The sequence below is a fragment of the Eleutherodactylus coqui genome, chromosome 2 (assembly GCF_035609145.1).
Source record: "Eleutherodactylus coqui strain aEleCoq1 chromosome 2, aEleCoq1.hap1, whole genome shotgun sequence".
NCBI classification, from domain to species: Eukaryota; Metazoa; Chordata; class Amphibia; order Anura; family Eleutherodactylidae; genus Eleutherodactylus; species Eleutherodactylus coqui.
In genome coordinates, this window is record NC_089838.1 from 56,283,048 (window position 1) to 56,308,071 (window position 25,024).

The 25,024-nt window shown below is 43.3% G+C and overlaps 1 protein-coding gene across 1 annotated transcript in view; it reads left to right on the forward strand.

Moving 5' to 3' along the window:
• The window catches only part of LOC136609980 (uncharacterized), a 55,964-nt gene extending 36,394 nt beyond the window's left edge, over positions 1–19,570 (forward strand). The window contains exons 4-5 of the mRNA XM_066589254.1: positions 15,701–15,810; positions 17,036–19,570. Coding sequence (XP_066445351.1) covers positions 15,701–15,810; positions 17,036–17,710 — 785 coding nt within the window. The 3' untranslated portion in view covers positions 17,711–19,570. The remainder of the gene's footprint in view (positions 1–15,700; positions 15,811–17,035) is intronic.
• Positions 19,571–25,024: the final 5,454 nt, after the last annotated feature.

Consider the following 25,024-nt stretch of genomic DNA (forward strand, 5'->3'; position numbering starts at 1 on the left):
GTATGTCTTAGTAATGTGTGCCTCAGTGTGAGTGAGTGTGTCTTAGTGTGTTTGTTAGTGTGTGTGTGTCTTAGTGTAGGTGTCTTAGTGTTTGTGTGTGTCTTAGTAAGACACACACTCACAAACACACACTAAGACACACACCCACACTAAGACACACACACTCACACACATAGTAAGACACACACTCACATACACACACTATGTTTGAGTGTGTGTCTTAGTGTATGTGTCTTAGTGTGTGTGTCTTAGTGTGTGTGTGTATGTTTGTGTATGTGTGAGTGTCTTATAGTGTGTCTGTGTCTTAGTGTGTGTGCCTTAGTGTGTGTGTGTGTGTGTGTGTATGTGTGTGTGTGTTAGTATGTGTGTGTGTATCTTAGTGTGTGTGTCTTAAAATGTGTCTGAGTGTGTCTTAATGTGTGTGTCTTAGTGTGTGTGTGTTTTAGTGTGTGTGTGTGAGTGTCTTAGTGTGTGTTTGTGTGGTAGTGTGTGTGTGTGTGTGTGTGTGTTAATGTGTGTCATAGTGTGTGTGTGTTAATGTGTGTCATAGTGTGTGTGTGTTAATGTGTGTCATAGTGTGTGTGTCTTAGTGTGTGTGTCATAGTGTATCTGTGTGTGTTTGTCTGTGTGTGTCTTATCGTGTGTGTTTCTTGGTGTGTGTGTGTGTCTCTTAGTGTGTGTGTGTCTCTTAGTGTGTGTGTGTCTCTTAGTGTGTGTGTGTCTCTTAGTGTGTGTGTGTCTCTTAGTGTGTGTGTGTCTCTTAGTGTGTGTGTGTCTCTTAGTGTGTGTGTGTGCCTCTTAGTGTGTGTGTGTGCCTCTTAGTGTGTGTGTGTGCCTCTTAGTGTGTGTGTGCCTCTTAGTGTGTGTGTGCCTCTTAGTGTGTGTGTGCCTCTTAGTGTGTGTGTGCCTCTTAGTGTGTGTGTGTGCCTCTTAGTGTGTGTGTGTGCCTCTTAGTGTGTGTGTGTGCCTCTTAGTGTGTGTGTGTGCCTCTTAGTGTGTGTGTGTGCCTCTTAGTGTGTGTGTGTGCCTCTTAGTGTGTGTGTGTGCCTCTTAGTGTGTGTGTGTGCCTCTTAATGGGTGTGTGTCTTAATGGGTGTGTGTGTGTGTGTGTGTGTGTGTGTGTGTCTGAGTAGGGCCTCCTTCCCACGAGCGTGACGGGCTCCGCCACGTAATATTACGCAGTGAAGTCCGTCACGGCGCCCCCCAGAGACCCCATACTTACCAGCGGAAGATAGCGTGAAGACGCTTCCCCGCCCACCGCCGCCGCGTCATGTGACACGCCCACCGCGTCACATGACGCGGCCGGCCGTGTCACATGACGCGGCCGGCCGTGTCACATGACGCGGCCGGCCGCGTCACGTGACGCGCCGGCCGCGTCATGTGACGCGCGGCGGTAGGCGGGGAAGCGTTTTTTCACGCTATCTTCCGCTGGTTGCAGCGGGAGATAGCGTGAACGGACGGCTTCCATTGACTGCAATGGAAGCCGTCAGCGCGTACACCCGCAGCAAATAGAACATGCTGCGGGTGAGAACGGGAGATTTCACGGTGCGTAATTCCGCGGTGGAATTACGCATCGTGTGCATTGTGCTATTAGGTTCAATAGAACCTAATAGCAGGGGGCAACGCAGCGGATTTTTGCCGCGGATTTACGCGGCGTAAATCCGTTCGTGGGAAGGAGGCCTTAGTGTGTGAGTTACTGTGTGTGTCTTAGCATGTGTGTGTTTTAGTGTGTCTTTCTTAGTGTGCGTGTGTGTCGTTTAGTGTGTGCGAGTCTTAGTGTATGTGCGTCTTAGTGTGTGTGTATGTTTGTGTCTTAATGTGTCTGCTTGTCTCAGTAATGTGTGCCTTAGTGTGTGTATGTGAGTGTGTGTGTCACTATGTGTGTGAGTGTGTCTTAGTGTGTATGTGTGAGTGTGTCTTAGTGTGTGTCTTTGTGTGTGTATGTGTCTTAGTGTTTGTGTGTGAGAGTTTGTGAGTGTGTCTTAGTGTGTTTGTGTGTGTGTCTTAGTGCGTGTTTTTTGTGTGTATGTGTCTTAGTGTTTGTGTGTGAGTGTGTCTGAGTGTGTGTGTGTGAGTGTGGCTTATAGTGTGTCTTAGTGTGTGTCTCTTTGTGTGTGTGTCTTGGTGTGTGAGTGTGTGTTTCTTAGTATGTGTGTGTGAGTGTGTGTCTTAGAATGTGTATGTGTGTGAGTGTGTCTTAGTGTGTCTTAGTGTGTGTGTGTGTAAAAAGAGAGTGTGTGTGTGGCTTAGTATGTTTGTGCGAGTGTGTGTGTCTTAGTGTGTGTCTTATAATTTGTGTGTGTCATAGTGTGTCTTAGTATGTGTGTGTCTTAGTGTGTACGTGTGTGTGTGAGAGAGTGTGTGTCTTAGTGTGTGTGTCTTAGTGTGTGTGTTTTTTTGTGTGTATGTGTCTTAGTGTTTGTGTGTGAGAGTGTGTGAGTGTGTCTAAGTGTGTGTGTGTGTGTGGCTTATAGTGTGGCTTATAGTGTGGCTTATAGTGTGGCTTATAGTGTGTGTTTCTTAGTATGTGAGTGTGTGTCTTAGAATGTGTGTGTGTGTGTGTGTGTGTGTAAAAAGAGAGTGTGTGTGTCTTAGTATGTTTGTGCGAGTGTGTGTGTTTTAGTGTGTGTCTTATAATGTGTGTGTGAGTGTGTCATAGTGTGTGTCTTAGTATGTGTGTGTCTTAGTGTGTGTGTGTGAGTGTGTGTCTTAGTGTGTGTGTGTGTCTTAGTGTGTGTGTGTGGTAGTCTGTGTGTGTCTTCGTGTGTGTTAGTGTGTGTGTCTTAGTGTGCGTGTCTGTGTATCTTAGTGTGTGTCTGAGTGTATATGTGTGTGTTAGTGTGTGTGTCTTAGTGTGTGTGTTTGTGTGTCTTAATGTGTGTGTATGTTTGTGTCTTAGTGTGTCTGCTTGTCTTAGTAATGTGTGCCTTAGTGTGAGTGTGTGCCTTAGTGTGTGTGTCTTAGTGTTTGTGTGTAAGTATGTGTGTCTTTGTTTGTGTGTGAGTGTATGTGTTAGTGTTAATGTGTGAGTGTGAGTGTTTCTTAGTGTGTGTCTTAGTGTGTGTATGTCTTTGTGTGTGTGTCTTTGTGTGTGTGTGTGTCTTAGCGTGTGTGTGTCTTAGCGCGTGTGTGTTAGCGCATGTGTGTCTTAGCGCGCTTGTGTGTCTTAGCGTGTGTGTGCATGTCTTAGTGTGTGTGTGTTTTAGCGTGTCTTAGCGTGTGTGTGTGTCCTAGTGTGTGTGTATGTGTGTGTCTTAGTTTGTGTGTGTTAGTGTGTTTGTGTGTCTTAGTGTGTTTATGTGAATGTGTGTGTCTTACGATGTGTGTGAGTGTGTGTGTCTTAATGTATGTGTGAAAGTGTGAGTGTGTCTTAGTGTGTGTGTGTGTTTTTGTGTATGTGTGTCTTAGTGTGTGTGTGTGTCTTTTTGTATGTGTCTTTTTGTATGTGTGTCTTAGTGTGTGTGAGTGTGTGTGTGTCTGTGAGTGTGTGTGTGTGTGTGTGTGTGTGTCTTAGTATGTGTGTGTGTGTGTGTGTCTTAGTGTGTGTGTGTGTGTGTGTGTGTCTTAGTGTGTGTGTGTGTCTGTGTCTTAGTATGTGTGTGTGTGTGTGTGTGTGTGTGTGTCTTAGTATGTGTGTGTGTGTGTGTGTGTGTCTTAGTATGTGTGTGTGTGTGTGTGTGTCTTAGTATGTGTGTGTGTGTGTGAGTGTGTGTGTGTCTTAGTATGTGTGTGTGTCTGTGAGTGTGTGTGATTTTGTCTTAGTGTGTGTGTGATTGTGTCTTAGTGTGTGTGTCTTAGTGTGTCTGTCATAATGTGTGTATGTCTTAGTGTGTGTGTGCCTTAGCATGTCTGTGTCTTAGTGTGTGTATGTCTTAGTGTGTGTCTTAGTGTGTGTGTATGTGTGTTTTTATGTGTGTGTGTGTGTCTTAGTGTGCGTGTGTGTTTTTGTGTGTGTGTCTTAGTGAGTATGTCTTAGTGTGTGCGTGTCTTAGTGTGTTTGTGTGTCTTAGTTTGTGTGTCTTAGTGTGTGTGAGTGTGTCTTAGTGTGTATGTATGTGTGTGTGTGTCTTTGTGTGTGTATGTGTCTTAGAGTGTGTGCCTTATAGTGTGCCTTAGTGTTTGTGTCTTACTGTGTGTGTCTTACTGTGTGTGTCTTAGTATGTGTGTGTGTGAGTGTGCGTGTGTCTTAGATTGTGTCTCTTAGAATGGGTGTGTGTGAGTGTGTCTTAGTGTGTGTGTGTGTCTTAGTGTGTACGTGTGTGTGTTATTGTGTGTGTGTCTTAGTGTGAGTGTGTGTGTGTGTGTGTCCTAGTGTGTGTGTGAGTGTGTGTGTGTCCTAGTGTGTCCTAGTGTGTGTGTGTGTGTGTGTTTTAGTGTGTGTGTGTCTGTTAGTGTGTGTGTGTCTGTCTTAGTGTGTGTGTCCGTCTAAGTGTGTGTTTTAGCGTGTGTGTGTGTTTTAGTGTGTGTATGTGTGTGTCTTAGTTTGTGTGTGTCTTAGTGTGTGTGTGTGTCTTGGTGTGTTTATGTGAGTGTGTGTGTCTTACTATGTGTGTGAGTGTGTGTGTCTTATTGTGTGTGTGTGTGAGCGTGAGTGTGTCTTAGTGTGTGTCTTCATGTGTGTGTCTTAGTGTGTGTGTTTTTGCGTACGTGTCTTAGTGTGTGTGTGTGCCTTAGCGTGTCTGTGTTTTAGTGTGTGTGTGTTCTAGCGTGTGTGTAAGTCTTATCGTGTGTTTGTGTCTTAGCCCGCATGTGTTAGCGCGTGTGTCTTAGTGCGCATATGTGTCTTAGCGTGTGTGTGTGTCTTAGCGTGTGTGTGTGTCTTAGTGTGTGTGTGTGAGTCTTAGTGTGTGTGTTTTTAGTGAGTATGTGTTGTAAGTGTGTGTCTTAGTTTGTGTGTGTGTGTCTTAGTGTGTTTATGTGAGAGTGTGTCTTACTATGTGTGTGTGTGTGTGTCTTAGTGTGTGTGTGTCTTAGTGTGTGTGTGTCTTAGTGTGTGTGCGTTTTTGTGTGTGTGCGTCTTAGTGTGTGTGTGAGTGTGTCTTAGTGTGTGTGTTTAAATGTGTGTGTCTTTGTGTGTGTGTGTGTGTCTTAGTATGTGTGTGTGTGTTTGTCTGTCTTAGTACGTGTGTGTGTGTGTGTGTGTGATTGTCTTAGTGTTTGTGTGCGTGTGTCTTAGTGTGTCTGTGTGTCTGCTATAGTGTGTGTGTTTTAGTGTGTGTGTGTCTTAGTGCGTGTGTGTGAGTCTTAGTGTTTGTGTATTATTAGTGTTTGTTTGTCTTAGTGTGTGTGTATGTGTGTGTCTTAGTTTGTGTGTGTGTGTCTTACTGTTTGTGTCTTAGTTTGTGTGTGTGTGTCTTACTGTTTGTCTTAGTGTGTGTGTGTCCTAGTGTGTGTGTGTCTTATTGTGAGGGTGTATGTGTCTTAATGTGTGTGTGTCTTTTGTGTGTCTTAGGGTGCCCACTCACTGGCGATTTTTTTTTCCCTGCGAAATTCGCAGCATTTTTTTCTCTGCAGGGGTCTATGGGACTTGTAATGTTAAAATCGCGATCACGCAAAATCGCGATTTCGCGGTAAATTGCGATTTTGCGCGATCGCGATTTTAACATTACAAGTCCCATAGACCACTGCAGAGAAAAAAATGCTGCGAATTTCGCAGGGAAAAAAATCGCCAGTGGGTGGGCGTCCTTAGTGTGTGTGTCTTAGTGTGTGTGTGTGTCTTAGTGTGTACGTGTGTGTGTGAGAGAGAGTGTGTGTGTCTTAGTGTGTGTGTGTCTTAGTGTGTACGTGTGTGTGTGAGAGAGAGTGTGTGTGTCTTAGTGTGTGTGTGTGTCTTAATGTGTGTCTGCGTGGCTTAGTGTGTGTCTTAGTGTGTGTTAGTGTGTATGTGTGAGTGTGTTTAGTGTGTGTGCCTTTTTGTGTGTATATGTCTTAGTGTTTGTATGTGAGAGTGTGTGAGTGTGTCTGTGTGTGTGTGTGGTTTATAGTGTGTCTTAGTGTGTGTCTCTTAGTGTGTGTGTGTCTTGGTGTGTGTGTGTGAGTGTGTGTGTCTTATTATGTGTGTGTGTCTTAGAATGTGTGTGAGTGTGTCTTAGTGTGTGTGTGAGAGAGAGAGTGTGTGTGTGTCTTAGTGTGTGTGTGTCTTAGTGTGTTAGTGTGTATGTGTGAGTGTGTTTAGTGTGTGTGCCTTTTTGTGTGTATGTGTCTTAGTATTTGTGTGTGAGAGTGTGTGAGTGTGTGGTTTATAGTGTGTCTTAGTGTGTCTTAGTGTGTGTGTGTGAGTGTGTGTGTGTGTCTTAGAATGTGTGTGTGTGAGTGTGTCTTAGTGTGTGTGTCTTAGTGTGTGTGTGAGAGAGAGTATGTGTGTGCGAGTGTGTGTGTCTTAGTGTGTGTGTCTTATAATGTGTGTGTGAGTGTGTCATAGTGTGTGTGTCTTAGTGTGTACGTGTGTGTGTGTGTGTGTGAGAGAGAGTGTGTGTGAGAGAGAGTGTGTCTTAGTGTGCGTGTGTCTTAATGTGTGTGTCAATGTGTGTGTGTGTGTCTTAGTGGGTGTGTCTAATGTGTGTCTTAGTGTGTGTGTTAGTGTGTGAGTGTCTGTGTGTGTCTTAGTGTGTGTCTGAGTGTGTGTTGGTGTGAGTGTGTGTGTGTCTTAGTGTGTGTGTATGTTTGTGTCTTAGTGTGTCTGCTTGTCTTAGTAATGTGTGCCTTACTGTGTGTGTGTCTTAGAGTGTGTGTGTGTGTGTCTTAGTGTGTGTGTATCTTAGTGTTTGTGTGTGTGTATCTTAGTGTTTGTGTGTGAGTATGTGTGTCTTAGTGTGTATATGTGAGTGTGTCTTAGTGTATGTGTGTGTCTTTGTGTGTGTGTCTTTGTGTGTGAATGTGTCTTAGCGTGTGTGTGTTAGCACATGTGTGTCTTAGCGCGCGCGCGTCTTAGCGTGTGTGTGCATGTCTTAGCGTGTGTGTGCATGTCTTAGCGTGTGTGTCTTAGTGTGTGTCCTAGTGTGTGTCAGTGTGTTTTAGTGTGTGTCTGTCATAGTGTGTGTGTTTTAGTGTGTATGTGTGTTATTATTGTGTGTCTTAGTTTGTGTGTGTCTGTGTTTGTCTTAGTTTGTGTGTGTGTTAGTGTGTGTGCGTTTTAGTGTGTTTATGTGAGTGTGTTTGTCTTACTATCTGTGTGTCTTAGTGTGTGTGTCTTAGTGTGTGTGTCTGTGTGTGTGTCTGTGTGTGTGTCTGTGTGTGTGTCTGTGTGTGTCTTAGTGTGTGTGTCTTAGTGTGTGTGTCTTAGTGTGTGTGTCTTAGTGTGTGTGTCTTAGTGTGTGTGTCTTAGTGTGTGTGTCTTAGTGTGTGTGTCTTAGTGTGTGTGTCTTAGTGTGTGTGTCTTAGTGTGTGTGTCTTAGTGTGTGTGTCTTAGTGTGTGTGTCTTTGTGTGTGTGTCTGTGTGTGTGTCTTAGTGTGTGTGTTTGAGTGTGTCTTAGTGTGTGTGTTTGAGTGTGTCTTAGTGTGTGTGTGATTGTGTCTTAGTGTGTGTGTGTCTTAGTGTGTCTGTCATAATGTGTGTGTGTTTTAGTGTGTGTGTGTGTTTTAGTGTGTGTGTGTGTTTTAGTGTGTGTGTGTTTTAGTGTGTGTGTGTGTCTTAGTGCGTGTGTGTGAGTCTTAGTGCGTGTGTGTGAGTCTTAGTGCGTGTGTATTATTAGTGTTTGTCTGAGTGTGTATGTGTGTCTTAGTGTGTGTGTGTGTTAGTGTGTTTGTGTCTTAGTGTGTGTGTGTGTCTTAGTTTGTGTGTGTTAGTGTGTTTGTGTCTTAGTGTGTGTGTGTGTCTTAGTGTGTGTGTGTGTCTTAGTGTGTGTGTGTGTGTCTTAGTGTGTGTGTGTGTGTCTTAGTGTGTGTATGTCATAGTGTGTATGTGCCTTAGCGTGTCTGTGTCTTAGTGTGTGTGCGTCTTAGTGTGTGTGTGTGTGTGTGTGTCTTTTGTGTGTCTTAGTGTGTGTGTCTGTCATAGTGTGTGTTTTAGTGTGTATGTGTGTTATTATTGGGTGTGTCTTAGTTTGTGTGTGTGTATGTGTTTGTCTTAGTTTGTGTGTGTGTTAGTGTGTGTCTTAGTGTGTTTATGTGAGTGTGTTTGTCTTACTATCTGTGTGAGTGTGTGTGTGTGTGTGTGTGTGAGAGTGTGTGTGTGTCTTCGTGTGTGTGTCTTAGTGTGTGTGTTTTTGTGTGTGTGTGTTTCTTAGTGTGTGTGTTTGAGTGTGTCTGTGTGTGTGTGTCTTTTTGTATGTGTGTCTTAGTGTGTGTGTGTGTGATTGTGTCTTAGTGTGTGTGTGTGTCTTAGTGTGTTTATGTGAGTGTGTTTGTCTTACTATCTGTGTGAGTGTGTGTGTGTGTGTGTGTGTGTGTGTGAGAGTGTGTGTGTGTCTTCGTGTGTGTGTCTTCGTGTGTGTGTCTTCGTGTGTGTGTCTTCGTGTGTGTGTCTTCGTGTGTGTGTCTTCGTGTGTGTGTCTTAGTGTGTGTGTGTTTTTGTGTATGTGTGTCTTAGTGTGTGTGTGTGTGTTTCTTAGTGTGTGTGTTTGAGTGTGTCTTTGTGTGTGTGTGTCTTTTTGTATGTGTGTCTTAGTGTGTGTGTGTGATTGTGTCTTAGTGTGTGTGTGTGTCTTAGTGTGTCTGTCATAATGTGTGTGTGTTTTAGTGTGTGTGTCTTAGTGCGTGTGTCTTAGTGCGTGTGTTTTAGTGTGTGTGTCTTAGTGCGTGAGTCTTAGTGTGTGTGTATTATTAGTGTCTGTCTTAGTGTGTGTGTATATGTGTCTTAGTGTGTGTGTGTCTTACTGCGTGTGTCTTAGTGTTTGTATCTTAGTGTGTGTGTGTGTCTTAGTGTGTGTGTGTCCTAGTGTGTGTGTGTCTTATTGTGAGGGTGTGTGTCTTATTGTGTGTATGTCTTAGTGTGTATGTGCCTTAGCGTGTCTGTGCCTTAGTGTGTGTGCGTCTTAGTGTGTGTGTGTGTGTGTGTGTGTGTGTGTGTGTCTTTTGTGTGTCTTAGTGTGTGTGTCTTAGTGTGTGCTTGTGTGTGTGAGAGAGAGTTTCTGTGTGTGTGTTAGTGTGTTTGTGAGTGTCTTAATGTGTGTGCATGTCTTAGTGTGTGTGTGTCTTAGTGTGCCTGTATGTGTGTTTTTGTGTTTGTGTGTCTTAGTGCGTGAGAGTGTGTCTTGGTGTGTGTGTCTTAGTGTGTGTGTGTCTTAGTGTGTGTTCGTGAGTGTGTCTTATAGTGTGCCTTAGTGTCTGTGTCTTAGTGTGTGTGTCTTAGTGTGTGTGTGTCTTAGTATGTGTCTTAGAATGTGTGTGTGAGTGTGTCTTAGTGTGTGTGTCTTAGTATGTGTTTGTCTTAGTGTATACGTGTGTGTGTGAGAGAGTGTGTGTGTTAGTGTGTTTGTGTCTTAGTGTGTTTGTGTGAGTGTGTCTTAGTGTGTGTGTGTGTCCTAGTGTGTGTGTGTGTGTGTTTTAATGTGTGTGTTAGTGTGTGTGTGTCCGTCTTAGTGTGTGTGTTTGAGTCTTAGTGTGTGTGTGTGTTTTAGTGTATGTGTGAGTCTTAGTGTGTGTGTATGTGTTTGTCTTAGTTTGTGTGTGTGTTAGTAAGACACACACACTCACATAAACACACTGACACACACACACAGTCACACACACTAAGACACACATAGTAAGACACACACACTCACATAAACACACTATGTGTGTAAGTGTGTGTCTTATTGTGTGTGTGTCTTATTGTGTGTGTGTCTTATTGTGTGTGTGTCTTATTGTGTGTGTGTCTTATTGTGTGTGTGTCTTATTGTGTGTGTGTCTTATTGTGTGTGTGTCTTATTGTGTGTGTGTCTTATTGTGTGTGTGTCTTATTGTGTGTGTGTCTTATTGTGTGTGTGTCTTATTGTGTGTGTGTCTTATTGTGTGTGTGTCTTCGTGTGTGTGTGTCTTAGTGTGTGTGTCTTCGTGTGTGTGTGTCTGTCTGTGTTTTTGTGTATATTTGTCTTAGTGTGTGTGCGTCTTAGTGTGTGCGTCTTAGTGTGTGTGTGTCTTCGTGTGTGTGCCTTAGTGTGTGTGTGTCCTAGCGTGTGTGTCTTAGCGTGTGTGTCTTATCGTATGTTTGTGTCTTAGCGCGTGTGTGTTAGCGCGTGTGTCTTAGCGCGCGTATGTGTCTTAGTGTGTGTGTGCCTTAGCGTGTGTGTGCATGTCTTAGCATGTGTGTGTCTTAGCGTGTGTGTGCCCTAGTGTGTGTGTGTTTTAATGTGTGTCTTAGTGTGTGTGTGAGTCTTAGTGTGTGTGTGTGTTTTAGTGTGTATGTGTGTTATTAGTGTGTGTGTCGTAGTGTGTGTCTTAGTTTGTGTGTGTTAGTGTGTTTACGTGAGAGTGTGTGTCTTCGTGTGTGTGTGTGTGTGTTTGTGTGTGAGTGGGTGTGTGAGTGTGTCTTAGTGTGTGTCTTCGTGTGTGTGTTTTTGTGTATGTGTGTCTTAGTGTGTGTGTTTCTTATTGTGTGTTTTTGAGTGTGTCTTAGTGTGTGTGTGTGTCTTAGTGTGTTTATGTGAGTGTGTGTGTCTTACTATGTGTGTGAGTGTGTGTCTTAGTGTGTGTGTGAGTGTGCGTGTGAGTCAGTGCGTCTTAGTGTGTGTGTCTTAGTGTGTGTGTGTCGTAGTGCGTGTGTGTCTTCGTGAGTGTGTGAGTCTTAGTGTGTTTAGAGTTTTAGTGTGTATGTGTGTTTTTAGTTTGTGTGTCTTAGTGTGTGTATGTGAGTGTGTGTGTGTGTGTGTGTTATTATGTGTGTGAGTGTGTGTGTCTTTGTGTGTGTGAGTGTGCCTTAGAGTGTGTGTTTTAGTGAGTGTGTTTTGTCTTAGTGTGTGTGTGTGTTTTCTTGTGTGTCTTATTGTGTGTATGTGATTGTGTATCTTACTATGTGTGTGAGTGTGTGTATCTTAGTTTGTATGTGTGAGTGTGTGTGTTAGTGTGTCTTAGTGTGTGTGTGTGTGTTAGTGTGTGTGTGTCTTAATGTGTGTGTTTCTTAGTGTGTGTGAGTGTGTTTGAGTGCGTGAGTGCGTCTTTGTGTGTGTGAGTGTGTCTTATAGTTTGTATTATTGTGTTTGTTAGTTTGTGTTTGTTTTAGTGTGTGTGTCTTAGTGTGTGTGTGTCTTAGTGTGTGTATGTGAGTGTGTGTCTTACTATGTGTGTGTGTGTCTTAGTGTATATGTGTGTCTTAGTGTGTGTCTTTGTGTGTATGTGTCTTAGTGTGTGTGTGTTTCAGTGTGTGTGTGTCTTAATGTGTGTGTGAGTGTTTCTTATAGTGTGTCGTAGTGTGTGTGTGTCTTAGTGAGTATGTGTGTCTTAGAATGTGTGTGTGGGTTTGTCTTAGTGTGTGTGTGTGTCTTAGTGTGTGTGTGAGAGAGTGTGTGTGAGTGTGTATTAGTGTGTGTGTTTCTTAGTGTGTGTGTGTCTTAGTGTGTTTATGTGAGAGTGTGTGTCTTCCTATGTATGTGAGTGTGTGTGTGTGTGAGAGTGGGTGTGCGAGTGTGTCTTAGTGTGTGTCTTCGTGTGTGTGTCTTAGTGTGTGTCTTCGTGTGTGTGTCTTAGTGTGTGTGTTTTTGTGTATGTGTGTCTTAGTGTGTGTGTTTCTTGTGTGTGTTTGAGTGTGTCTTAGTGTGTGTGTCTTAGTGTGTGTCTTAGTGTGTTTATGTGAGAGTGTGTGTCTTACTATGTGTGTGAGTGTGTGTGTGTGAGTGTGTGTGTGTGTGTGTGTGTGTGTGTGTGTGTGTGTGTGTGTGTGTGCGTGTGAGTGTCAGTGCGTCTTAGTGTGTGCGTCTTAGTGTGTGTGTGTCTTAGTGTGTGTGTGTCGTAGTGTGTGTGTGTCTTAGTGTGTGTGTGTGTCGTAGTGTGTGTGTGTCGTAGTGTGTGTCGTAGTGCGTGTGTGTCTTCGTGAGTGTGTGTGAGCCTTAGTGTGTTTAGAGTTTTAGTGTGTGTGTGTTTTTAGTTTGTGTCTTAGTGTGTGTATGTGAGTATGTGTGTGTGTGTGTGTCTTAGTGTGTGTGTGTGTGTGTGCCTTAGAGTGTGTGTTTTAGTGAGTGTGTTTTGTCTTAGTGTGTGTGTGTTTTCTTGTGTGTCTTATTGTGTGTATGTGATTGTGTATCTTACTGTGTGTGTATCTTAGTTTGTATGTGTGAGTGTTAGTGTGTCTTAGTGTGTGTGTGTGTGTGTGTGTGTTAGTGTGTGTGTGTCTTAATGTGTATGCGTCTTTGTGTGTGTGTTTCTTAGTGTGTGTGTATGTGAGTGTGTGTCTTACTATGTGTGTGTGTCTTAGTGTATATGTGTGTGTGTGTCTTAGTGTGTGTCTTTGTGTGTGTCTTTGTGTGTATGTGTCTTAGTTTGTGTGTGAGTGTGTTTGAGTGTGTGTGTCTTAATGTGTGTGTGTGTTTCTTATAGTGTGTCGTAGTGTGTGTGTGTGTCGTAGTGTGTGTGTGTGTCGTAGTGTGTGTGTGTGTCGTAGTGTGTGTGTGTGTCTTAGTGTGTGTGTGTGTCGTAGTGTGTGTGTGTGTCTTAGTGTGTGTGTGTGTGTCTTAGTGTGTGTGTGTGTCTTTGTGTGTGTGTGTCTTTGTGTGTGTGTGTGTGTCTTAGTGTGTGTGTGAGTGTGTGTGTGGGTTTGTCTTAGTGTGTGTGTGTGTGTGTCTTAGTGTGTGTGTCTTAGTGTGTGTGTCTTAGTGTGTGTGAGAGAGTGTGTATTAGTGTGTGTGTTTCTTAGTGTGTGTGTGGTAGTGTGTGTGTGGTAGTGTGTGTGTGGTAGTGTGTGTGGTAGTGTGTGTGTGTGTGGTAGTGTGTGTGTGTGTGGTAGTGTGTGTGTGTGTGGTAGTGTGTGTGTGTGTGGTAGTGTGTGTGTGTGTGGTAGTGTGTGTGTGTGTGGTAGTGTGTGTGTGTGTGGTAGTGTGTGTGTGTGTGGTAGTGTGTGTGTGGTAGTGTGTGTGTGTGGTAGTGTGTGTGTGTGGTAGTGTGTGTGTGTGGTAGTGTGTGTGTGTGTGGTAGTGTGTGTGTGTGTGTGGTAGTGTGTGTGTGTGTGGTAGTGTGTGTGTGTGTGGTAGTGTGTGTGTGTGTGGTAGTGTGTGTGTGTGTGTGCGGTAGTGTGTGTGTGTGTGTGCGGTAGTGTGTGTGTGTGTGTGTGTGGTAGTGTGTGTGTGTGTGTGGTAGTGTGTGTGTGTGGTAGTGTGTGTGTGTGGTAGTGTGTGTGTGTGGTAGTGTGTGTGTGTGGTAGTGTGTGTGTGTGGTAGTGTGTGTGTGGTGTGTGTGTGTGGTAGTGTGTGTGTGTGGTAGTGTGTGTGTGTGGTAGTGTGTGTGTGTGTGGTAGTGTGGTTGTGTGTGGTAGTGTGGTTGTGTGTGTGTGTGGTTGTGTGTGTGTGTGGTTGTGTGTGTGTGTGGTTGTGTGTGTGGTTGTGTGTGTGGTTGTGTGTGTGGTTGTGTGTGTGTGTGGTTGTGTGTGTGGTTGTGTGGTTGTGTGCTTGTGCTTGTGTCTTAGTGTGTGTGTGCTTGTGTCTTAGTGTGTGTGTGCTTGTGTCTTAGTGTGTGTGCTTGTGTCTTAGTGTGTGTGCTTGTGTCTTAGTGTGTGTGTGTGTGTGTGTGTCTTAGTGTGTGTGTGTGTGTCTTAGTGTGTGTGTGTGTCTTAGTGTGTGTGTGTGTGTGTGTGTCTTAGTGTGTGTGTGTGTGTCTTAGTGTGTGTGTGTCTTAGTGTGTGTGTGTGTGTGTGTGTCTTAGTGTGTGTGTGTCTAAGCATATTTGTGTCTTAGTGTGTGTGTGAGAGTGTGTGTGTGTCTTAGTGTGTACTTGTGTGTGTGAGAGTGTGTATGTGTCTTAGTGTGCTTGTGTGTCTTAGTATGTGTGTGTCTTTGTGTGTGTCTTTGTGTGTGTCTTTGTGTGTGTCTTTGTGTGTGTCTTAGTGTGTGTGTCTTAGTGTGTGTGTCTTAGTGTGTGTGTCTTAGTGTGTGTGTGAGTGTGTCTTAGTGTGTACGTGTGTGTGTGTGTGAGTGTCTTAGTGTGTATGTGTCTTAGTATTTGTGTTTGTGAATGTGTGTGTATGTCTTAGAATGTGTGTGTGAGTGAGTGTGTCTTATAGTGTGTCTTTGTGTGTGTGTCTTAGTGTGTGTTTGTCTTAGTGTGTGTTTGTCTTAGTGTGTGTTTGTCTTAGTGTGTGTATGTCTTAGAATGGGTGTGTCTTATTGTATGTGTGTCTTATTGTATGTGTGTCTTATTGTATGTGTGTCTTATTGTATGTGTGTCTTATTGTATGTGTGTCTTATTGTATGTGTGTCTTATTGTGTGTGTGTCTTATTGTGTGTGTGTCTTATTGTGTGTGTGTCTTATTGTGTGTGTGTCTTATTGTGTGTGTGTCTTATTGTGTGTGTGTCTTAGTGTGTGTGTCTTAGTGTGTACATGTGTGTGTGTGAGAGAGTTTGTGTGTGTGAGTGTCTTAGTGTGTATGTGTCTTAGTATGTGTGTTTGTGAGTGTGTGTGTATGTCTTAGAATGTGTGTGTGTGTGAGTGAGTGTGTCTTATAGTGTGTCTGTGTGTGTGTCTTAGTGTGTTTGTCTTAGTGTGTGTGTATGTCTCAGAATGTGTGTGTGAGTGTGTCTTAGTGTATGTGTGTCTTAGTGTGTACATGTGTGCGTGAGAGTTTGTGTGTGTGTGAGTGTCTTAGTGTGTATGTGTCTTAGTGTGTCTGTTTGTCTTAAGTACGAGTTCACGTGGGGAGAGGAGCAACAGGTTGCATTTGAGGCAGTAAAAGAAGCCATACAACAGGCCGTAGATTTATGGCCTTTACAAGATGGTGAGATAGAACTTCATGTATCAGTTCAGCATATGTATGCAAGCTGGTCATTGTGGCAGAAGCAAGGGGGCAAAAGAGTGCCACTGGGCTTCTGGAATCGAAAATTACCAGATGCAGGAGAAAAATACACTCCACTGGAGCAACAGCTGTTGGCATGTTATTGGGCCCTGGTGGATACTAAACAATTGACAACAGGACACATAGTCCTTCTAAGGCCGCAAATACCCATCATGAGCTGGGTATTATCTAATCCAAAGTCCAATTGGATAGGACATGCCCAGGAGCAGAGTATCATTAAGTGGAAATGGTACATCTCGGAAAGAGCGAAAAAAGGTGAAGGGGGGATAGCTGCCCTGCATGAAAAGATAGCTGATATCCCTCCAGATGGTCAGGTTACACCAGTAGCACAAATGGAGGAATCCCCAGTAAAGTAGGGAATACCTTACTCTGAGTTGACAGACTCCCAAAAAGAGCATGCTTGGTTCACGGATGGTTTGGCCAAGTATATCAGTGGAAGGCGTAGATGGAAAAGTGTAGCCTTTAATCCAAAATTAGAAAAGACGTTGGTCATGGAGGGAGAAGGTAAGAGTAGTCAATATGCAGAACTTTGTGCGGTATTCTTAGCTCTGAAGCAGGAACAAGGGCAAGAATGTCATTTGTATACGGACTCATGGTCAGTTGCCAATGGTTTGGCCACTTGGATCATGGGATGGAAGAAGAACAATTGGAACATTCATGGTAAGGAATTGTGGGGGAAAGAGCTTTGGCAAGACATAGAGGAATTCATTGGGAGTACCAAAAGTACTGTGTTTCATGTTGATGCTCATGTCCCTCTTGACTCATTGGAACGTTTATTTAATTCTCAAGCAGATGCGGCAGCATCGATCTCTGTTGCCGTACAAGAACCTGACAAGGAAAAGGAAGCATGGCTTCAAGGTACAGCTGTTTGGACTCACCAAAAAAGTGGACACTTACAGGTGGGCACAAGAAAGAGGTATTCCATTGACGGTGGACATGATCAAACAAGTAATCGCGCAATGTCCAGTATGTCAACATGTTCAAAAACGAGAAGTGCCTCATACAGTAATGGGACACATAGGGAGAGGCCAGTTGCCAGCGCAGATTTGGCAGATGGATTTTGTAGGGCCCCTCCCTGAGAGCAGAGGATGTAAGTATATTTGTACAGCAGTAGATACATTCTCAGGTCTGATGGTGGGATTCCCATGTAAAACAGCAACACAATGGAGTACTTTACGTACTCTGGAAATTATTACCCAGTACTATGGGACTACCCTGCAGATCCAGACAGAAAATGGTTCACATTTTACCGGTAATCAGGTAAAAGAGTATGCCAGTAAAAACAACATAGAATGGGTATATCATATGCCCTACTATCCACAAGCTGTAGGCTTGGTGGAACGAATGAATGGGTTATTAAAATCTACCCTGAAGAAGCTTACCGAGACTGACAAATATGGTCAATGGAGAGATAATCTCACTGGTGCTTTACAGATTATCAACAACAGGCCCATCACCGATTCCATGACACCCTTAATGCGCATGCTAACACCTAATCTCAGTATAGATGTAGCTAAGGTAGAGACAATTTTATACTGGAAAATAAATCCAGATGCGCAGGCACCTTATAGAGCCACACCTGCCGCTGCAGGGTTGGATCTATACGCTCTTGATAAGGTGGTGATAGCCCCGGGAAAGGTGAGTACTATTCCCACAGGGATAGGATGCAAGATCCCGCAGAATCACTTTGGGCAGATAGCTACTAGATCAAGTTTTGCTCTGAGAGGTGCAGTAGTCCTAGGGGGAGTCATAGATGCGGATTATCAGGGGGAAATTAAAGTAATCATGATACATTTAGGAACAGATCCTCTGATAATAGGGGAAAAGGAGCGCATGGCACAGCTGCTATTAATACCAGTGTATCTGACACAAGTGGAAGAAGGGGCGGCTTCCACTGAACTTACAGTAAGAGGAGATAAAGGCTTTGGCTCAACTGATGTTACTAATGTAGGGGCCAAAATATGGGTTCAGAATCACCAAGGACCGCCCTCCCCGGCAGAGGTTATTGCTGTGGGGAAAGATCGAACTTTGCTCATTATGCGACCCGGAGTAGAGAAATGGGAATATGTCCCACAAGAAAAGTGCTATTTGCGGGAATAATGCTTGTTTCCTTGCCTTCTCTAGAATCACATAATCATTTTTGGAATCCTTGGCGTCATGTGTTCGGTGTTCGCAGTAGGTGATGCGTGGACGCCATGGATCCGCGTCAATGACACCGGAAGGAATGACTATTCGTGGGGCTGGAGGAGTTCAACCAGAACAAGGACGCAAGACAACTTCACTTGTGAAGCCAACCAGAAATGTCATATCGTGAATATTACCTTTGATGGGACTATCTGGAGTGGAAATCCATTATCGCATATAAGTTCGACCTACCGTCCTTCATATGCACTGCATAAGGCCACGGGACAAATAAACATTACGTCTCTTGTGAAAGTGTCTTGCTGTCAGAGACCAAAAGAGTTGCCATATCTCAATTACTCCCTGGTGATACAATATGTTCAGAATTGTACAAATATGGGAGTGCAGTTTTCATTTCCTTTAAATGAGACAGAAGTAATTACATGTGGGAATGCAACGGAGATCGAGAATCGGACCATATGGGGCCAGTTCCTGGTATTCGTGAACATTAATACTTCTAAAATAGATCCTGGACATATAAAAAGGGTTCCATCCACCTGTCGCCAGGTGGGACGATATGCTCAAAAGACTGTTATACAAACCTCCGTGGAGTTTCCACCCTCAAGGACTTGTTCTACCAAGCGTTCCCGTCGAGCTTGGTATGATACCTTACTCTGAGGCTACGGAGCGCTTTCTGGGACTATTAATGGTTTTGATATAGAGACTTTAGCTAATCGAATGCATAACGCAGGAAGTGGTATTAAAGATGTGCTTACATTGCAGGCTAACTGGATGCCCACTATATGGCAGCCCTTTCGTATGCAAACGGATGTGGACACAATAATGCTTGATTTGCAAGATGCATCTAATAGGTTTTCATATGAAATAAATTCTAACATATCTAACTATGTTAATTGGTCAATATGTACCTTGCAGACCATTTATCAGCAACAACAAAAGAACACACTTCAAACTATGCTCATGACTGGCAATGAGCAGGTGTGGAGGATCGTGTTTAATCAGACTATAACAGACTGATTGGATACAGTTGGAGGCTCAAAAAATGGTTTGCAATGATGCATTATGTAAAGGGACCATATTTATATACAATGTTACTAAAAAGAGTGTGATGTGTAAGTTTGTAGTTCTCCCCTTACTTATAGGTGTTCCGGAAGATATGCATTTCTGGGTACCTAGATTTAATGGGATTTACATTGATGACCAAAATAGAACTCATGATTTATCATTGTGTGATGATACATTAGAAGGGACCATATGCAAGGTCCAATCGGCTGTTTATGAAGCATGTTTATTACAAAATACAATCAATGTATGTGAATGGACTGTGCTGCCACTCACTTTTAAGATGATGGTTGAAATAGCCCCACAGGAGGTATGTTTGGCAACTAATTATCCTGTTGTACCTGGGATGGTTGTCCCATTTTCAGGATGCTTGTGAAACGTATCGGCACTTGTTTGGGAAAATGAGACCTTTGTGTTATTACCTGAACGAGACAAGACAGTGGCTGTCAATTGACAACCACTGCCTTTAAATGTGTCAAATTGGGATTTAAATTTGACTAAATTCGAAAAGTTGTTAGACACAGAAGAAGTACAGCAACATATTAAATTGCTTAATAGATCTTTGGCAACGCATATTGTAAGTACAACTGTAATAGCTGGCAAAATTGTAAAGATGGGATCGGCTATTGCTGATGCCACGTCACACCATTGGTATGACATCTTTATGGGTTATTCATCATCTGCACAAACCACCCTTAATTGACTAATACATCCTGTTTTGGTATTGGCCATAGTTGTAATACTTTTATCGCTATGGAATTGTTTCATGGCATATAAGGTATTCTGTAGAAAACCAAAAGTTTTAATGGTATCATACGGCAAATAGTGAATGATTAAGGACCGATTGTGATACGTATGGGATACGATTGATTGAATGGTTGTGTCAAAGGCATAGGGAAATTAAAGTAATCAATAACTACTCACCGTATGGTTTCCCATAAGCTTAATACTAGTTCAGTGAACTAGTATGAACTTCAAAGAACTAGTATGAACTTATCTGAGCTGATACTAACATCTGCTCAGAAGCGGAATATTCTGGAAAAAAGCAGCTAGAATGACTCATGGTCATCAGATATTGTAAGTAATAGAATGCAGATGTTGATCACTTCATAGAGAAAATATTTAGTATACTATGTTGCCAAGAATCTATCGAGCATGCGTAGAACCAGATTAGTCATATTAGAATGACGTATATACTCATAACTGCGCAGAAGCAGATATGCCACGTAATGTAATAATAGTATAAATAAGTGTGGCTGACAGACGTGTCAGCATTCTCCCGGATTCCTCCTACCAATCGTACCTGGAGATCCCCCGATTGCAGAGTGATGCTACAATATCCGGTGACATATTGATGCTTATCTTTGTTACCCATGTGATCTGAATGCCTATATGTTAATTAACTATTTCACTTACATATACTAAAGAGTAAATAAACTCGTGTTTTATATTTGTCTTGCCCTAAAACTGTCTCAGTATGCTTAGCTGGTATGCTAATGAGGTTGAAGAATCACCAAAACTTGAGCAGGTAAGACAGTGTTTTAGTGTGTGTCTTAGTGTGTGTGTGTCTTAGTGTGTGTCTTAGTGTGTGCTTGTCTTAGTGTGTGCTTGTCTTAGTGTGTGTGTGTCTTAGTATGTGTGTGTCTTAGTGTGTACATGTGTGTGTGAGAGAGTGTGTATGTGTTAGTGTGTGTGTCTTTGTGTGTGTATGTGTTAGTGTGTGTGTCTTTGTGTGTGTATGTGTCTTAGTGTGTGTGTGTGTCTTACTATGTGTGTGTGTCTTAGTGTGTGTGTATGTTTGTCTTAGTGTATGTGTGTGTCTTAGTGTGTGTCTTACTGTGTGTGTATGTTTGTGTCTTAGTGTATCTGCTTGTCTTAGTAATGTGTACCTTAGTGTGTGTGATTTTGTCTTAGTGTGTGTGTCTTAGTGTGTATGTGTGTCTTAGTGTGTGAGTATGTGTGTCTTAGTGTGCGTATGTTTGTGTGTGTCTTACTATGTGTGTGTGTCTTAGTGTCTATGTGTGTGTGTCTTAGTGTGTGTGTCTTAGTGTGTGTGTGTGTGTCTTTGTGTGTGTATGTGTCTTAGTGTTTGTGTATGAGAGTGTGTCCTCGTGTGTGTGTGTGTGTGAGTGTGCCTTATAGTGTGTCTTAGTGTGTGTGTGTGTGTGTGTGTCTTAGTGTGTGTGTCTTAGTATGTGTGTGTGAGTGTGTGTCTTAGTGTGTATGTGTGAGTGTGATTGTGTTTAGTGTGTGTGTCTTTGTGTGTGTGTATGTGTCTTAGTGTTTGTGTGTGAGAGTGCGTGAGTGTGTCTTAGTGTGTGTGTGTGAGTGTGTCTTAGTGTGTGTGTGTGTGTCTTAGTGTGTGTGTGTGTGTGTGTCTTAGTGTCTTAGTGTGTGTCTTAGTGTCTTAGTGTGTGTGTGTGTGTGTCTTAGTGTGTGTGTGTCTTAGTGTGTGTGTGTCTTAGTGTGTGTGTGTCTTAGTGTGTGTGTCTTAGTGTGTGTGTCTTAGTGTGTGTGTCTTGCTGTGTGTGTGAGTGTGTGTGTCTTAGTATGTGTGTGTGTCTGTGTGTCTTAGTGTGTGTGACTTAGAATGTGTGTGTGAGTGTGTCTTAGGGTATATGTGTCTTAGTGTGTGTGTGTCTTAGTGTGTACTTGTGTGTGTGTGTGTGAGAGAGTGTCTGTGTCTTAGTGTGTTTGTGTGTGTGCGTGTCTTAGTGTGTGTTAGTGTTTGTCTTAGTTTGAGTGTGTGTGTCTTAGTGTGTGTGTGCCTTAGTGTGCGTGTTTGTGTGTGTGTGTGTGTGTGTGTGTGTCTTACTGCGTGCGTGTCTTAGTGTGTGTGTGTCTTAGTTTGGGTGTCTTAGTGTGTGTGAGTATGTCTTTTTTGTGTATGTGTGAGTGTGTCTTAGTGTGTGTGTCTTAGTGTGTGTGTGTGTGTGTGTCTTTGTGTGTGTGTCTTTGTGTTTGTGTGTGAGTGTGTCTTATAGTGCGCTTTAATGTGCGTCTTAGTGTGTGTGTGTGTCTTAGTATGTGTGTGTGAGTGTGTGTGTGCCTTAGTGTGAGTGTGTGTCTTAGAATGTGTGTGTGTGAGTGTGTCTTAGTGTTTGTGTGTCTTAGTGTGTGTCCAATTATGTGTGTGTCTTAGTGTGTACGTGTGTGTGTGAGAGTGTGTGTTAGTGTGTGTCTTTGTGTGTGTGTGTCTTAGTGTGTGTGTGTCTTACTATGTGTGTGTGTGTGTGTGTGTGTGTGTGTGTTAGTGTGTGTGTGTTAGTGTGTGTCTTAGTGTGTGTCTTAGTGTGTGAGTGTGTCTTAGTGTGCGTGTGCCTTAGCGTGTCTGTGTCTTACTGTGTGTGTCTTAGCGTGTGTGTAAGTCTTATCGTGTGTTTGTGTCTTAGCACGTTTGTGTTACCGCATGTGTGTCTTAGCACGCGTGTGTATCTTAGCATGTGTGTGCATGTCTTAGCGTGTGTGTGTCTTAGCATGTGTGTCTTAGCATGTGTGTCTTAGCGTGTGTGTCTTAGTGTGTGTCTTAGTGTGTGTCTTAGTGTGTGTCTTAGTGTGTGTCTTAGTGTGTGTCTTAGTGTGTGTGTGTCCTAGTGTGTGTGTGTGTCCTAGTGTGTGTGTGTGTCTTAGTGTGTGTGTGTCTTAGTGTGTGTGTGTGTCTTAGTGTGTGTGTCTTAGTGTGTGTCTTAGTCTGTGTTTTAGTGTGTGCGTGTGAGTCTTAGTGTGTGTGTGTGTTTTAGTGTGTGTGTGTGTGTGTGTATGTGTGTGTCTTAGTTTGTGTTTATGTATGTGTGTGTCTTAGTGTGTTTATGTATGTGTGTCTTACTATGTGTGTGTCTTAGTGTGTGTGAGAGAGTGTGTGTGTGTGTGTTTTTGTTTATGTGTGTCTTAGTGTGTGTGTCTTTGTGTGTGTGTCCTCGTGTATGTGTGTGTGTGTGTGTGTAAGTTTTTGTGTGTGTGTGTAAGTTTTTGTGTATGTGTGTCTGTGTGTGTGTGTGTGTCTTAGTGTGAGTGTGTGTCTTAGTGTGTGTGTGCCTTAGCGTGTCTGTGTATTAGTGTGTGTGTGCCTTAGCGTGTCTGTGTATTAGTGTTTGTGTGTCTTAGCGTGTGTGTCTTAGTGTGTGTGTGTGTAAGTCTTATTGTGTTTGTGTCTTAGCGTGTGTCTGTTAACGCATGTGTGTTTTAGCGCGCGTATGTCTTAGCGAGTGTGTGTGTCTTAGCATGTGTGTCTTAGTGTGTGTGTGTGTGTGTCTTAGTGTGTTTTTGTGTCCTTGTGTGTGTGTGTTTTAATGTGCATGTGTTTTAGTGTGTGTGTCTGTCTTAGTGTGTGTGAGTCTTAGTGTGTGTGTTTTAGTGTGTATGTGTGTTATTAGTGTGTGCCTCTTAATGTGTGTATGTGTGGGTGTTAGTTTGTGTGTGTGTTAGTGTGTGTGTGTGTCTTAGTGTGTTTTTGTGAGTGTGTGTGTCTTACTATGTGTGTGAGTGTGTGTCTGAGTGTGTGTGTGTCTTAGTGTGTGTGTGTGTGTGTGTCTGTGTGTGTCTTAGTGTTTGTGTGTGTGAGTGTCTTAATGTGTGTGTGTGTGTGTCTTAGTGTGTGTCTAAGTGTGTGTTAGTGTGTCTGTCTTAGTTTGAGTGTGTGTGTGTCTTAGTGTGTGTGTCTTAGTGTGCGTGTGTGTGTTTTTGTGTTTGTGTCTTAGTGTGTGTTTGTCTTAGTTTGTGTGTCTTAGTGTGTGTGAGTGTCTTTTTTGTGTATGTGTGAGTGTGTCTTAGTGTGTGTGTGTGTCTTTGTGTGTGTGTGTTTGTCTTTTAGTGTGCCTTAGTGTGTCTTAGTGTGTGTGTGTCTTAGTATGTGTGTGAGTGTGTGTGTGTCTTAGTATGTGTGTGAGTGTGTGTGTGTCTTAGTGTGTGTGTGTCTTAGTATGTGTGTGAGTGTGTGTGTGTGTCTTAGTGTGAGTGTGTGTGTGTGTGTGTGTGAGTGTGTGTGTGTCTTAGTGTGTGTGAGTGTGTGTGTGTGTGTGTGTGTGTGTGTGAGTGTGTGTGTGTGTGTCTTAGTGTGTGTGTGTGTGTGTGTGTGTGTGTCTTAGTGTGTGTGTGTCTTAGTATGTGTGTGTGTGTGTCTTAGTATGTGTGTGTGTGTGTCTTAGTATGTGTGTGTGTGTGTCTTAGTATGTGTGTGTATGTGTGTCTTAGAATGTGTGTGTGAGTGTGTCTTAGTGTTTGTGTGTCTTAGTGTGTGTCTTAGTATGTGTGTGTCTTAGTGTGTACGTGTCTCTGTGTGTGTGTGTCAGTGTGTGTGTGAGTCTGTGTGTCTTAGTGTGTGTGTGAGTGTGTGTGTGTGTGTGTGTGTCTTTGTGTGTGTGTGTGTGTGTGTCTTTGGGTGTGTGTGTGTCTTCGGGTGTGTTTGTGTCTTCGTGTGTGTGTCTTCGTGTGTGTGTGTGTCTTAGTGTGTGTGTGTCTTATTGTGTGTGTGCGTCTTATTGTGTGTGTGCGTCTTAGTGTGTGTGTGCGTCTTAGTGTGTTTGTGTCTTCGTGTGTGTGTCTTCGTGTGTGTGTGTGTCTTAGTGTGTTTGTGTCTTAGTGTGAGTGTGTGTCTTAGTGTGTGTGTGCGTCTTAGTGTGTTTGTGTCTTAGTGTGAGTGTGTGTCTTAGTGTGTGTGTGCCTTAGTGTGAGTGTGTGTCTTAGTGTGTGTGTGCCTTAGCATGTCTGTGTCTTAGTGTGTGTGTCTTAGCGTGTGTGTGCATGTCTTAGCGTGTGTGTGTGTGTTTTAACGTGTGTGTCTTAGCGTCTGTGTGTGTCTTAGTGTGTGTCTTAGTGTGTGTATTTTTGTGTATGCGTGTCTTAGTGTGTGTGTGTGTGCGTCTTAGTGTGAGTCTGTGTCTTAGTGTGTGTGTGCCTTAGCGTGTCTGTGTCTTGGCGTGTGTGTAAGTCTTATCGTGTGTGTGTTACCGCGTGTGTGTCTTAGCGCGCGTGTGTGCCTTAGCGCGTGTGTGCATGTCTTAGCGCGTGTGTGTGTCCTAATGTGTGTGCGTGCTTTAATGTGTGTGTTTTAGTGTGTGTTTGTCTGTCTTAGTGTGTGTGAGTGTTAGTGTGTGTGTGTTTTAGTGTGTATGTGTGTTATTAGTGTGTGTCTCTTAGTGTGTGTGTATGTCTGTGTCTTAGTTTGTGTGTGTTAGTGTGTGTGTATTAGTGTGTTTTTGTGAGTGTGTGTGTGTCTGTGTGCGTGTGTGAGTTTGTGTGTGTGTGTGTGAGCGTCTTAGTGTGCGTGTGTGTGTGTGTGTGTGAGTGTGTGTGTGTGTGTGTGTGTTTGTGTGTGTGTCTTAGAATGTGTGTGTGTGTGTGTGTGTGTGTCTTAGAATGTGTGTGTGAGTGTGTCTTAGTGTTTGTGTGTCTTAGTATGTGTATTATTGTGTGTGTGTCTTAGTGTGTGTGTCCTAGTGTGTGTCTGAGTGTGTGTGTTAGTTTGTGTGTCTTAGTGTGTGTGTCTTAGTGTGTGAGTGTGTTTTAGTGTGAGTGTGTGTTCGTCTTAGTGTGTGTGTGTCTTAGTGTGCGTGTGCCTTAGCGTGTCTGTGTCTTAGTGTGTGTGTCTTAGCGTGTGTGTCTTAGCGTGTGTTTGTCTCTTAGCACGTGTGTGTTAGCGCATGTGTGTCTTAGCATGTGTGTCTTAGCGCCTGTGTGTGTCTTAGCGTGTGTTTGCATGTCTTAGCGTGTGTTTGCATGTCTTAGCGTGTGTGTCTTAGCGTGTGTGTCTTAGCGTGTGTGTCTTAGCGTGTGTGTGTCTTAGCGTGTGTGTGTCTTAGTGTGTGTGTGTCTTAGTGTGTGTTTGTGAGTCGAGGTATGTGTGTGTTTTAGTGTGTGTGTGTGAGTCTTAGTGTGTGTGTGTGTCTTAGTGTGTTTATGTTAGTATGTGTG